We start from the raw sequence: 13,680 nt of genomic DNA, 5'->3' as shown, positions 1-13,680 counted from the left end.
GGTCGCCCTTCGCCCCTCCGGTCTGCCTCTGTGCAGCCCGACCCGCGGCCCGACCTGTCGGTCTCTGTGCCGGGCCTGACCGCTGTGTTCTCCCTCGGCAGGATGGCTCTCGCCAGAGGCCAGTTCAGAAGAAGAAGACTGTGTCCTTCAGCACAATGCCCCACGACCGGAAGATCAACAGCACGGCGGCTTGCATCTCCTTCATGCTGGAGGGCTGCGAGATGAAGAAGGTTCGCTCCAACTCCCGCATGTACAGCCGCTTCTTCCTGCTGGCCCCTGACATGCGCGACCTGCGGTGGGAGCCCTCCAAGAAGGACTCGGAGAAGGCCAAGATCGAGATCGAGTCGGTCAAGGAGGTGCGGGTGGGGAAGAAGACGCCCGTGCTGCGGAGCAACGGCCTCTCCGACCAGTTCCCGGACGAGTGCGCCTTCTCCATCATCCACGGCGACAACTACGAGTCCCTGGACCTGGTGGCCAGCTCGCCCGACGTGGTGAATGCCTGGGTGATGGGGCTGAGGTACCTGGTGTCCTACGGGAAGCACACACCGGAGGCGCCCGAGGCCGGCCACCCCAGCCTCCGGACCTCCTGGATCTCCTCAGTCTTTGAGGTGGCGGACCTGGAGAAAGTGGGCCAGATCCCCGTGGCCCGGGCCGTGCAGCTCATCAAGGCGCTCAACCCGGGCATGAAGGCCTCCACCATCGAGCTGAAGTTCAAGGAGCTGCAGAAGGCCGGCGAGCGGCCAGGGAGCGACGTGGCCTGCGACCTGTTCGTGGAGGCCTATTGCGACCTCTGCACCAGGCCCGAGATCTTCTTCCTCCTGGTCCAGTTCTCCAGCGACAAGGAGTCGTTGGGGCTGAAGGACCTGCTGACGTTCTTGGAGGTGGAGCAGGGCATGGAGGGGGTGACCGAGGAGACGTGCCTGGAGATCATTGGCAAATACGAGCCCTCCAGCGAGGGCCGGGAGAAGGGCCACCTGGCCATCGACGGCTTCACCCGCTACTTGCTCTCCCCGGACTGCTCCATCTTCGACCCGCAGCACCTCCGGGTGTGCCAGGACATGACGCAGCCCCTGTCCCACTATTACATCAGCTCGGCCCACGGCGCCTGCCTGCGGGAGGACAGCTCCTGGGGCAGCACCGGCCTCGGCGGCTACGTTGCGGCCCTGCGCATGGGTTGCCGCAGCCTGGAGCTGGCGGTGTGGGACGGCCCGGAGGGCGAGCCCCTGGTCTCCGGGGGCCGCTCGGCCGCCTCCCGCGTGGCCTGTCGCAGCGTGGTGGGCGTGATCGACCGGTACGCCTTCGAGGCCTCCGAATACCCCCTCGTCCTGTGCCTGGCTGTGCGCTGCTCGCCCGCCCAGCAGAGGCTGATGGCCCAGTGCCTGAGGAAGACCCTGGGCGCCAAGCTGTACCTGGACCCCCCCGACCCCGAGGAGGCCTACCTGCCCTCCCCGGAGACCCTCAAGGGCAGAGTCCTCATCAAGGGCAGGAAGCTGCAGCCCAGCTGCCACGAGAGCGAGGGGGAGGTGACGGACGAGGAGGAGGGCCCGGAGACGGGGCAGTGCCCGGGCGAGGCCGACGGGCAGCCGCCCGCGGGGGGCGGGCGGCGCAGGCTACGGCTGAGCAGGGAGCTGTCGGAGCTCGTGAGCCTGTGCCAGGAGGTGCCCTTCCAGGACTTCGAGGCCTCGCGGCGCGGGCAGCGCTACTGGGAGCTCTGCTCCTTCAGCGAGGTGGAGGCCGGGCGCTTCGCCAGCGAGTGCCCCGCCGAGCTGGTGAGCTACAACAAGCGGTTCCTGTCGCGGGTCTACCCCAGCCCCCTGCGCATCGACGCCAGCAACGCGAACCCGCAGGACTTCTGGAAGTGCGGCTGCCAGATGGTGGCCATGAACTTCCAGACGCCGGGGCTCATGATGGACCTGAACGCGGGCTGGTTCCGCCAGAACGGGGCCTGTGGGTACGTGCTGCGCCCTGCCGTCATGCGGGAGGAGGTCTCCTACTTCAGCGCCAACGCCAAGGACTCGCTGCCCGGCGTGCCCGCCCAGCTGCTGCACCTCCGGGTGATCAGCGGGCAGAACCTGCCCAAGCCCCGGGGCTCGGGTGCCAAGGGCGACGTGGTGGAGCCCTACGTCTGCGCCGAGATCCATGGCATCCCGGCCGACTGCGCCGAGCGGCGCACCAAGACGGCGCTGCAGAGCGGGGACAACCCGGTCTTCGAGGAGAGCCTGGAGTTCCAGGTGAACCTGCCCGAGCTGGCCCTGCTGCGCCTGGTGGTGCTGGATGACGACTACATCGGGGATGAGTTCATCGCCCAGTACACCATCCCCTTCGAGTGCCTGCAGAGCGGCTACCGCCACGTGCCCCTGCGGTCCCTGGCCGGAGAGCTGCTGCCCCACGCCTCCCTCTTCCTGCACGTGGCCATCGCCGACCGGCCCGGCGGGGGCAAGGGGCGGGGGCGCTCCGGGCGCAGGGGCCGGCGGCTGCGGGAGTACGCCTCCGCCAAGGCCACGGGCATCAAGCCCATCGACGAGGTGTTCCGCGCGGCTGGCCAGCCGCTGCGCGAGGCCACCGACCTGCGGGAGAACATGCAGGTACGCACCGGGCCAGCAGCGCGGGGGCTGGGGGCTGGACGCCTGGGTTCTCTCCCCCTCGGGGAGGGGAGTGGGGTCTAGTGGGTTAGAGTGTCTGGGGGAGGGGTGGGGGTCAGGACGCCTGGGTTCTCTCCCCCTCGGGGAGGGGAGTGGGGTCGAGTGGGTTAGAGTGTCTGGGGGAGGGGTGGGGGTCAGGACGCCTGGGTTCTCTCCCCCTCGGGGAGGGGAGTGGGGTCTAGTGGGTTAGAGTGTCTGGGGGAGAGGTGGGGGTCAGGACGCCTGGGTTCTCTCCCCCTCGGGGAGGGGAGTGGGGTCTAGTGGGTTAGAGTGTCTGGGGGAGGGGTGGGGGTCAGGACGCCTGGGTTCTATTTGGGAGGCCCCCAGTATAAGGCCTGTGTTCGTGCCCCAGGCCAGGCTGTGCAGGGCTCCTAGCTGGGGCTGCGGCCCTGCCCTCCCCACGCAGCGCGCCGTGGGGTGTCCGGCTCACTGTTTCTCCATCTCCAGAACGCCCTGGTCTCCTTCAAGGAGCTGTGCGGCCTGACGCCGGCGGCCACCATGAAGCAGTGCATCCTGACCGTGGCCACATGGCTGCTGCGCAGCGAGAGCACCCCCAGCGTGACGCTGAACCTGGGCGAGCAGTACCCCCCCATGGAGGCCCAGGGGCCCGTCCCAGAGCTGCTCCGCAGAGTGCTCACCGCCTACGAGACTGTAAGCTCCCGCCCGGCAGCCAGCCCCCGCCCGAGCCGGCTCCCTGCTCGGGCCGGCCCGGCCTGGCTGCGGCCCGCTCGCCAGGCCAGGTTGACCGGGAAGTGCCAGCCCCCCGCCCCAGGATGGGAGAGCGAGGTCCCAGCATGGCCTGGTCCTGCCACCTGCCCTGCTGGCAGCCGGCCAGACGCGAGTCGCTCCCGGGCCCCCTCGGGGTCCATTCGCCAGTGCAGCCCCCTGCCCCTCGTCCTCACGGGGTCGGACGCCGTCCCAGCGGGCGGCAGGAGTCCCGTTCATAGCAGCAGCCGGAGCCGCTTCCTTCCTTTGCGCTCCCAGGAGCCCGGGGCGCCTGGCCCAGGCATTGCTGGGAGCGGGGAGGCTGGGGCTGGGGGGAGCCTGCGGGGGCCGGTGCGGGAAGGGGTCACCCGGGTGCTGGGCCGTCCCCCATCCTGCCCCCTCACTGCCCCCGTCTCTGCTCCCACAGACGATCCAGACCAGCCGGACGCTGATCGAGTCGGCCGACGCTGTGCACAGGAAGCTGATGCAAGCCCAGCAGGCGGGTACGTGCCACGGGGGGGCAGGTGCCACGTGCTGCCTCGGGAGGCTGGAGGCTGCTGGGCCCGGCTGCAGAGCGGGGTGGTTTGGGGGCCCCGACTCCGCTCCCCCCAGGGTGCTGGGGGGCTACGGGCACCTGGGGCCACGGGGGGTGGGGGTGGCCTTTGTGCTGGTCACCAGTGACACCTGCTGGCATGACGAGGCCCGGCGCTAATGGGGCCTCAGCACCCTCGTGGCTGGAGGTTCCCTGGCCCGCCCCGTCCCCCTGCCCCCCCCCGGGGCTGGATGGGAGCCGGCACCCCTGGAGGGGAAAGACCCCGGGCCCCAGCCGGCCCGGCCTGGCGGATGGAGCTGGTGGCTCCTGCTGGGGCGGTGACCGTGGCGCTGGCCGTGGGGGAATCTGCCGGGCTCTGCACAGCCCCCGAGCCCCGGCCAGCCGGGCCCTGTCTCCTGTTTCCCAGGACAGCGAGCAGAGGAGCTGTGGCTGCAGCTGTGGGCAGGGAACGGGGCTGGGGCGGGGCGGGGGCAGGTGCATTTGGCTCGACCCAGGGGTGTGCGTATAGGACACGGCTCTGTCCCCTCTCCTGGCTGCTCCCAGCTGAGACACCTGATCCGTGGAGCGAGCGCCTCGGCCCCGGGAATAGCTCCCTGCCGCCACGGGGGGGCCAGGGCAGGAGATGGAGCCCGCCCTGCACCAGGAGCAGGGTCCCAGCCCCCAGCACTGAGAGGGGGCAGAGGGCCGCCGAGGGGCGGGCGCTGGGCGGAGCGGAGCGATACGGGGGAGGCTGACGAGGAATCAGAGAGGAGTCGTTAACTGCCAAACCCCGGAATATAATTAGCACCAGAAATAACAGACTGGGGCTGTCGGCGTAAGTGGCAACAGGGTGTTATGGCATAAAAGACACGGGGCTGAACGCACACAGGCATGTGCTGCTGTCAGGCTGTGCCGGTGTACCTCCCTCCGGCCCCCCACGCCTGCCAGCCCAACCCTGGGCTCCCCCAGCTCTGCCGGTGCCCCTCACTCCCGACCCGCAGCCCTGGACTCCCCCCCAGCTCTGCCGGTGCCCCTCACTCCCGACCCGCAGCCCTGGGCTCCCCCGCAGCTCTGCCGGTGCCCCTCACTCCCGACCCGCAGCCCTGGGCTCCCCCGCAGCTCTGCCGGTGCCCCTCACTCCCGACCCGCAGCCCTGGGCTCCCCCCTAGCTCTGCCGGTGCCCCTCACTCCCGACCCGCAGCCCTGGGCTCCTCCGCAGCTCTGCCGGTGCCCCTCACTCCCGACCCGCAGCCCTGGGCTCCCCCCCAGCTCTGCCGGTGCCCCTCACTCCCGACCCGCAGCCCTGGGCTCCCCCGCAGCTCTGCCGGTGCCCCTCACTCCCGACCCGCAGCCCTGGGCTCCCCCGCAGCTCTGCCGGTGCCCCTCACTCCCGACCCGCAGCCCTGGGCTCCCCCGCAGCTCTGCCGGTGCCCCTCACTCCCGACCCGCAGCCCTGGACTTCCCCCAGCTTTGCCGGTGCCCCTCACTCCCGACCCGCAGCCCTGGGCTCCCCCGCAGCTCTGCCGGTGCCCCTCACTCCCGACCCGCAGCCCTGGGCTCCCCCGCAGCTCTGCCGGTGCCCCTCACTCCCGACCCGCAGCCCTGGGCTCCCCCGCAGCTCTGCCGGTGCCCCTCACTCCCGACCCGCAGCCCTGGGCTCCCCCCAGCTCTGCCGGTGCCCCTCACTCCCGACCCGCAGCCCTGGGCTCCCCCCCAGCTCTGCCGGTGCCCCTCAGTCAGGGCAGCGCTGGCTGTGGGTCATTGCACCCAGGAGGGCCGTGGCGGAGACTGTGGCCAGCAGGGCCGGGGGTCAGAGCGCCGCGCCCTGGCTGGCTGGATCCTCGGGGAGCACCAGGAGCGTGGAGCACTATAAATAGCCCGGGATTAACGGGTGCGAGGCAGAGCGCGGGTCCCAGGGGGCCGGCCAGCTGGGCTGGGTCAATCCCTGTCCCCCCGGCGTGAACCTTGACGCACAGTGCGGGGGGCGAGGCCCTGCCCAGATCCCCCCAGGGTTAATACCCCCAGTGGGGGGTGCGGTGTGGAGGGGGATGATGGACGGCAGGTGGGCGAGCCGCAGCGTGTGGGCCCGTAGCCGGCACCGGGGGGGGGGACACGTGCTCGGGGCGCTGTGCAGGGGGTCCGCTTAACCCCTTACGTGCTGGCTCAGCACAGGGCCCGCGCGGGGGGCAGGTTACTGCGGGGGCTGCACCTCTTCACTTAGGGTAGAGTCACGGGGGGCTGGGGTGTCGGGGTGGGGGCTGTGATGGTGTCGGTGGGGGGTCGCTGTAGGGGATGGGGGCCGCGGTGGCATCGGTGGGAGGTCTCTGAGGGCCATGGTGTCGGGGTTTGGGGGGGGGGTATGGTATCGGTGTGGGGGTCTCTGGGGGGAGCTGCCTTTGCTGGTTAGAGCCCGTAGCTCGCTGAGCGGCTTGGCGGGTGGCGAGGAAGAGGGGCCCCCATGCCCCACGGCCCCTGAGTGATCTCCATCTGCTGCCCCAGGGGCGTGGGGGGGCTACATGCCCATGCATGGTGCTGGTGGCCCTGCCCCATGGCCCCGGGAGGCCGACACGGACGTTTCCCATCAGTTCCCATTAGCGTCAGCCGAGATAACGAGCCGGAGCCCTGCGCTAATGAAGGGGGATCAGTGCGGGGGACAGGCAGAGCCCTGCGTGAGCTCCCACAGGGCTGGAAGGACTTTGGGGGGTTACAGGGCTCCCCGGGGGGGGGTCGCTACCCTCAGCTCCTGGGATCCCCTCCCCCACAGGCAGCTTCGTGGCTGTGCGGGTGCCTGGGCGAGACGTGGGGGGGCTGTTCTGCGGGCAACTCCCAGGCTCCTTGCTCAGCAGAGGATTGGGGGGGGGGGCGGCCTTGGCTGCTGCCTCCCCCGCCAGCTCTCGAGGCCGTTCCCTGGTCCCCGGCACGGAGGGCGCCCGGAGGCGGCTGGAAGCTGCTGGCTCGGGCGTGGGAGGCCAGTGAGTCTGCGGGAAAGGCTCCTGCTGGGGGCGCTTGTCCTGGCGGGGCCCCCCAGCAGCACCGCATGGGCAGACCCCACTGGGGCAGTGTCACCATCCACCCGGCGAAGGGCTCAGATCGGGCACGATGCCACCCCCCTGGGGAGACTCCTCCCTACGCAGCTCAGCCCTAGAGCCCACCCGCCTGCTCCCGGGGCACAGGCCCCCCAGCCACAGCCCGGCTGCCCCCAGCCACCATCCCACGGTGCTCCCATGGGAGTCCAAGGCACTCAGAGCCCACGTCTCCCACGTACATCCCCACGTCGGCCCCAGGGCCCTCGCCTGAGACGGAGCCCACGGGAACCTGCTGCTTGCTCCCTGCAGGGGTGGTGACAGCTGCCAGCTGGGCCCTGCCCTGCCGCCGGCTGGGATCACACCTGTCCCAGCCTTCAGACCCGCTGAGCCGGGCGTCGGGCATCCCGCACGTCCCCTGGGCTCTGGGGCTGCTCTGACTTGCACCGTGACTGCACCGGTCCCCCGGGGGCAGCCGAGCGCCTGCCTTATTGGGGATCCCCCTTTGTGACGTGGAATTCCCTTGTTTCCAGCTCCGTAGAGCTGCCCGAGTGGGGTGCAGGGTGCAGTCCTGGATCTCTCCTGACCCCAGGCCCCCCGCCAGCAGAGCTCCCCGGCCTGGCGTGGGCTGCCTGTGCCCCACTGCTCTCCCCTGCCCGTGGGCTGTTCTGGGGCAGCTCCGTGTCTCCTTGTGCAGCCGGGGCACCAGTGAGCAGCGCAGGGCGATCTCCGTCCAGAGCCAGCCCTGGGCACCCTGGCGCCGGCTTTGCTGTATTCCCAGCTGCCTGGCCGCTGTGGCCCCTCCTGTCGGCGCCAGCAGCTCTCCCCACCCGGCTCGGCGTGACGGCTCCCCTCTGCTCTGCTCCCCAGGGATGGGTTTCCACAAGGAGCTGCACCGCCTCGAGGCCAAGGAGGGGCTGAAGGGCAGGAAGTTGCAGAAGGCCCTGGAGAGCTTCGCCTGGAACGTCACGGTGCTGAAGGTAACGCCGGGGCCTGGCCCAGGGCGCTGCCTGATGGGGACGGGGGATTCCCTCGAGATTTTCGGCTGCAATGGTTTTCTCTTGACTTAGTTTCCCGAGGACCAGTGGGACCGAGAGCCGGGATCCCTGGTCCCACCTCTGCCACTGGACTCCCTTAGGCCCATCCCCTCCCGGGGTCTGTTTCCCCACCTGTGCCTGGGACAGGTGAGGGCTGAGACCGGCCTGACGGGGTGAAGCTCTAGGCCCTGCTCCCGGGGGCGGTGGGAAGCCAGACGGCACCGCACGAGGGAATTTCCTCTGCCACTCGGAGCGCTGGGCCATGACGCCCAAGAGAGGGATGTCCACGCTGAGCGTTCGCATCGCCTCCCTACGTAGCAAACCCGGCCAGATTCACATGCCCACAGGACGGGCGTTATCCCTGCTCTCCTGGGGGAAACTGAGGCACGGGGGAGGGAATTCCTTAAGGCCACACTGAGAGTCAGTGGCGGATCCAGGAATGGAACCCAGGACTCCCGCTCCCCTCTTGCGTTGCCAGCACTGGCAATGGCCCTGTGCATCCTGCCGGGATGGTGTGTGTCTCCCCCATGCCCATTGATCTTGGGACCTGGGGCAGATTCTCGGCCTTCCCTGACCTTCCAGGCCACCAGCTCCCAGCCCAGACTTGCCCTGGGCCTGCTGGGTGCTGGGTCACGTGGCAGTGCTGAGACGCCCAGGGATCGGGGCCAGCGGGGCTGGGTACAGTCAAGGCTGCGGACAAAGGGGTGTGCTAGTGGCCGGGGCTGGTTCCCTCAGCCTGGCTGTTTTGTCCTGGTGTCAGCAGCCTGCCAGCTCCATGCCCCCGGCCCAGCAGCCTCCACTCCTTAGGAGCCCTTCCCAGCTGCTCCAGCACCCACAGGGCTGAGTCACCCATTCAGCACGCCATCGGGCTGAATCCCAGCCCTGTGTGAGGAGTGGGGCTACAGCCCCCCAAGGGCTGGCCTGTGTCACGGAGTCCCTGGGCGATGCTCTGGAACTGCTCCCCATGAAGCCAGGCAGGACTCTGGGGAAGTCTCCTCTCCGGGAGCAGCCTGTCTGCAGGGGACACAGCTCACCCGGCTTCCACCTTCCTGGGCCTGACCTCGGAGCATTCAGCCTCCTCTGCCCCTCCGTGCGCTTCCCACAGCGAGTCCGCCCAGGCGGGGTCCTGGGGAAGCCAGAGGGTCCTGCACCCCAACTCCGCAGTCAGACGTGACTCTCAGCCAGCCAGTAAAACAGAAGGTTTATTAGATGACAGGAACATGGTCTAACACAGAGCTTGTAGGTGCAGAGAACAGGACCCCTCAGCTGGGTCCATTTTGGGGGGCAGTGAGCCAGACAACCACGTCTGCACTTCACTCCATGTCCCAGCCAGCCCCAAACTGAAACTCCCTCCAGTCCCTCCTCCTCTGGGCTTTGTTCCTTTCCCGGGCCAGGAGGTCACCTGATTCCTTTGTTCTCCAACCCTTTAGCTCTCACCTCCCAGGGGGGAAGGGCCCAGGCCATCAGTTGCCAGGAAACAGGGTGTCGGCCATTCTCTGTGTCCAGACTCCTGCACACACCGGCCCTCTAGGGCTCTGCAATGATCATACACCCTTACCCCACCACTTAGATACTTAAGAACTGACTAGGGGAAACTGAGGCACCCCCACAATATTCAGAGGAAACATTAAGAACAGGCCCACTTCGTCACACCCAGCAAGGGAGCTAGACACCGGGGCTTTTCCACAGGGTCCCCCTGGTTCAAATCTCCAGCCTGCTCAAAGGCAGTGAGGTGGCATCCACATCCCCCCCTCCCCCCCAACCAGGGGCAGCAATTTAGTCTCGAGGTTCCCTGCGGAACTGGCCCCCCGGGGTCTATCCCCACTCACCCCGGGGAGGTCCCCTAGGCCTCTCCACCCCACCACCGCCAGTTCATGCTGCTGCTGCTTCTGCAGCTCTTTCTCGGGCTCTCGCTGTCTCTCACAGTCCTCTTGCTCTCTCGGACTCAGCTCCAATACCGTCCGTCTCGATCCCCCAATCGGGAACCCGATCGTGAAGACCCCTGTCTGGTCGGGGACAGGAGTCTTGGGGATGCCTGGCTACCACTACAGCTGCTCCCAGATCCTGCTATAGTCCCATTTGGGGTCAGGAGTCTGTTCCTTAGAGCGGTCATCCTCCTCCGCTGCACGATTAACTCTGCTTTGGTGAACTTTCCAACGCTCAACCCTCTCTTTTTGCACAGGGTTACAATGTCCTTCTTAAGGAGATGGTGATAGGCCATCACTCCGCTCCTCCCAAGTTGTTGTGGACTCACAGGCCCGTGTGTTCTCAGCTCCCCACGGTTTCCAGGGAGAACCCCTAGTGTGTCAGCCCTTCTCGAGGTCACCCCCTCTTTGCCAGGGTCGAGCTGCAGACTCCTCCGCCCCTTGGACTGCTCACTGCAATCCCCCGGGGAACCCTGTTACTGCAAAAGTCCTTCTCTCTCCCAGGGCCAAGCCGCAGGCTCCTCTGCCCCTGGGACTGCTCACCACAGTCCCCAGGGGGACCCCATTACTGCACAGTCCTTCTCACTGGTCACACACTCCCAGGAGTTAACCGCCCCCCGAAACCGCTCCTCTCTGAGCCTTCAGCACGCCTGGTCCTCATCAATCCCCCTTCGTTTTACTGCTCCCCAGTCACTTACGGCAGGAAGCGCCATCCACGGGGTGCAGTACATCCCACCGCTGCCACCAGTTGTCACGGAGTCCCTGGGCCATGGTCTGGAACTGCTCCCTATGAAGCCAGGCAGGACTCTGGGGAAGTCTCCTTTCTGGGAGCAGCCTGTCTGCAGGACACACAGCTCACACAGCTTCCACCTTCCTGGGTCTGACCTCGGAGCATTCAGCATCCTCTGCCCCTCCGTGCGCCTCCCACAGTGAATCCGCTCAGGCAGGGGCCTGGGGAAGCCAGAGGGTCCTGCCCTCCAACTCCGCAGTCAGACGTGACTCTCAGCCAGCCAGTAACACAGAAGGTTTATTAGATGACAGGAACATGGTCTAACACAGAGCTTGTAGGTGCAGAGAACAGGACCCCTCAGCTGGGTCCATTTTGTGGGGGCAGTGAGCCAGACAACCACATCTGCACTTCACTCCATGTCCCAGCCAGCCTCAAACTGAAACTCCCTCCAGACCCTCCTGCTCTGGGCTTTGTCCCTTTCCCGGGCCAGGAGGTCACCTGATTCCTTTGTTCTCCAACCCTTTAACTCTCACCTTGCAGTGGGGAAGGGCCCAGGCCATCAGTGGCCAGGAAACAGGGTGTCGGCCATTCTCTGTGTCCAGACCCCTGCACACACCTGCCCTCTAGGGCTCTGCAATGATCATGCACCCTTATCCCCCCACCTAGATACTTAAGAACTGCATAGGGGAAACTGAGGCACCCCACACGATTCAGAGGAAACATTAAGAACAGTCCCACTTCGTCACACAAGGATCCCCTGAGCTGTTCTTGGCGGGTGAGGCGAACCCCGGCATCCTGGCCTCCCCCGCAGGCTTGGCTGCCACAGTTTGGCTCACATGGTCCCTGCTGGCCTGTGCAGGGGGGTGCCATGGGGCCCACACAGGTGAGGACAGCTCTGTGCCCCCTGAACTGGGCTCTGCTCTGCCTGGGCCTGGACCAGGGCCCCATTGTTCTGGGCGTGGGGCAGGCCGTGGGGAGACCCGGGCCCTGCTCGCGTGGGTCCGTCAGAGGCAGGTTGGATCAAGGTGCTGTACAGTGATCCCGTGCTGCCATCTAGGGGCTGTGTGGGGCACAGGCCATCTTGGGGAGCGAGCATCCCTCGGAGCTGGGCAATGGCTAAGGGGGCCCTAAGGTGCTGAGCTGGGGAGAGTAGAGGGCAGTGCCACGCGGGCGTAGGGGTCAGAACTGGGGGGCTGCTGCACCCCCTGGCTTGACGTGGTTTCCATCATGTGCAGGGTTGAGCTTGGTTCAATGGCTCTCAGCCCCCCGCCCCCCCTTGCTGTACCAAGTGTTCCCGTGCCCCTGGCTCACGGCTGGGACGCTGGAGGGGCCACGTCTGCGGCGAGTGTGGTGCCCACGGCTGCCCGCAGAGAGGAGAACAGCCCACTGCTGCCGCCAGCGAAGGGAGCTGCTCCCCTGGCTCGGACGCTGTGCGCCCAGGGTCGCGGGTTCGGCCCCAGCTCACGGCGGGGGGTTCCCAGCACTGTGCCGACGGCCGGGCTCTGTGTCCTGGCTGGTTCTTGGGGCTCCCCGTCCCTGCCCGGACAGGGGCTCTGTGGGGACAGGCGCACGTCGGGCTGGTCTGGTGCCGCTGCCCGGAGCCGCTTCCCCCCACGACACCCCACCGCCGCTGGGCGTGTAAACGCTGCCTCCTGCTGGCCGCTGCCTGCCCAGGGAGCCAGCTGGGGCTTGGCCGCGGGAGGCGTAGAGTGGACTCCAGGTGGCACCAGGGCAGTAGCCCATAGGGGCTAGTGAGCAGCGAAGGGGGCCGGGTGTGGCTGGTGCCATGTATGTGCCGGGTTGGGCAGGTGACCCCCAGCCCCAGGCTCTGCTGGCGCCGGATAGCAGGGCCCCCCCACGTGCCATGTAAACGCACCTTGACCCGGAGCGATGGGGGGCGGGGGGACGGTGTCGCCGTGATCCCTTAAGGACCATGTCCTGCCAGCTGTAGGGTGTGTCCGCTCCTCTCAGGGCCCATGGGAACTGAGCTTGCTGGGCCCGCAGCAGGATTGGGCCTGCATAGGTAGATCTCTGCATTTATCGTCCGCTCTCGGTGCCACTTGTGGGGTGGAGCCTTGTCCCACCGGGGGGCTGGGCTGAGATCCCCCTGCCCCCCGTTCACCCCACAGAGGCCACGGGTGGGTGGGATTCCAGCCTGTGCTGACCCGAATGCCTGGAGCTGGCCGTGAGGTGGGTGTGAAAGGGGGGACTTGCTGTCGCGTGGCTGACCCGTGAGCCGAGGCGTCAGGGACTCAGCTGGGGGCGAGGGTCTGTGCAGGAGGTCAGACGAGAGGATCACGCGGCTCCCTTCTAGCCCCCGAAGCCCCGGGCAGGGCTGAGGCGGGGGGACGCAGCTCGTCTCATGGGAGGTGGGGTTGTGCTTTAGGGGGCAGTGGCTCTGCCTGGAGAGGGGAGCTGGCTCGGCTGGGTTAGGGTCTCTGCGTGTCGTACGTCGGGCCCCCCCTCCCCGCAGCCCAGGGGCCAGCACCCGCTGGCAGGGGGGAGCCCCTGCCCCTTGCTCTCCAGCTGCTGCAGGAGCCGTGTGCCCCTGGGTCCAGGCTGCTCCCCCAGAGCATGGAGACCTCGAAGGAGCCAGGCCCCATGGGTGGGGGGTGCCCATTGGGTGCTGTACTGATGGGGTCCCACACGCCCCCTGACCTGTGGCCTTTCCCCGCTGCAGGGCCAGGCAGATCTCCTGAAGCAGGCCAAGGCGGAAGCTCTGGACAACCTGTGGCAGATCCACAACGCGGGGCAGTCGTGTGGCATCGGCAGGAATGGCTCTGCCTCCCCCGACCTCGCCCAGGCCCGGACCCCGCTGGAGCCCATCTCCGAGACAGAAGGAGGCAGCGACACTGGGTCCTGCTGACCGCAGGGCAGGGCATGGGGGCCAGGACTGAGCCCGGGGCCCCCAGCGCTCCTGCCACGGACCCAGGATTGTACGGGCAGCGACCCCACCCCAGAGCTCCCAGGCCTTTGACCGTGCGTGTGGAAGACAGGAGCCCGGCTGTCGGCGGGGTGGGGGCTGCCCGGGCCGTCCCAGGGCGATCCAGACAAGTTGATTCGGGTGGGGGCAGAGTTAGCACTCA

At 67.8% G+C, this 13,680-nt stretch overlaps 1 protein-coding gene across 3 annotated transcripts in view; it reads left to right on the top strand.

Moving 5' to 3' along the window:
* LOC140903998 (inactive phospholipase C-like protein 2) overlaps positions 1-13,508 on the top strand; it is a 39,843-nt gene extending 26,335 nt beyond the window's left edge. For all 3 annotated transcript variants that reach the window (XM_073326092.1, XM_073326093.1, XM_073326094.1), the window contains 5 exons: positions 102-2,585; positions 3,090-3,293; positions 3,775-3,850; positions 7,773-7,882; positions 13,275-13,508. In XM_073326092.1, coding sequence (XP_073182193.1) covers positions 102-2,585; positions 3,090-3,293; positions 3,775-3,850; positions 7,773-7,882; positions 13,275-13,460 — 3,060 coding nt within the window. In that variant the 3' untranslated portion in view covers positions 13,461-13,508. The remainder of the gene's footprint in view (positions 1-101; positions 2,586-3,089; positions 3,294-3,774; positions 3,851-7,772; positions 7,883-13,274) is intronic.
* The last annotated feature ends 172 nt before the right edge of the window (positions 13,509-13,680 follow it).

The sequence above is a fragment of the Lepidochelys kempii genome, chromosome 27 (genome assembly GCF_965140265.1).
Source record: "Lepidochelys kempii isolate rLepKem1 chromosome 27, rLepKem1.hap2, whole genome shotgun sequence".
NCBI classification, from domain to species: Eukaryota; Metazoa; Chordata; order Testudines; family Cheloniidae; genus Lepidochelys; species Lepidochelys kempii.
This window is presented reverse-complemented; position numbering and strand designations above follow the sequence as displayed.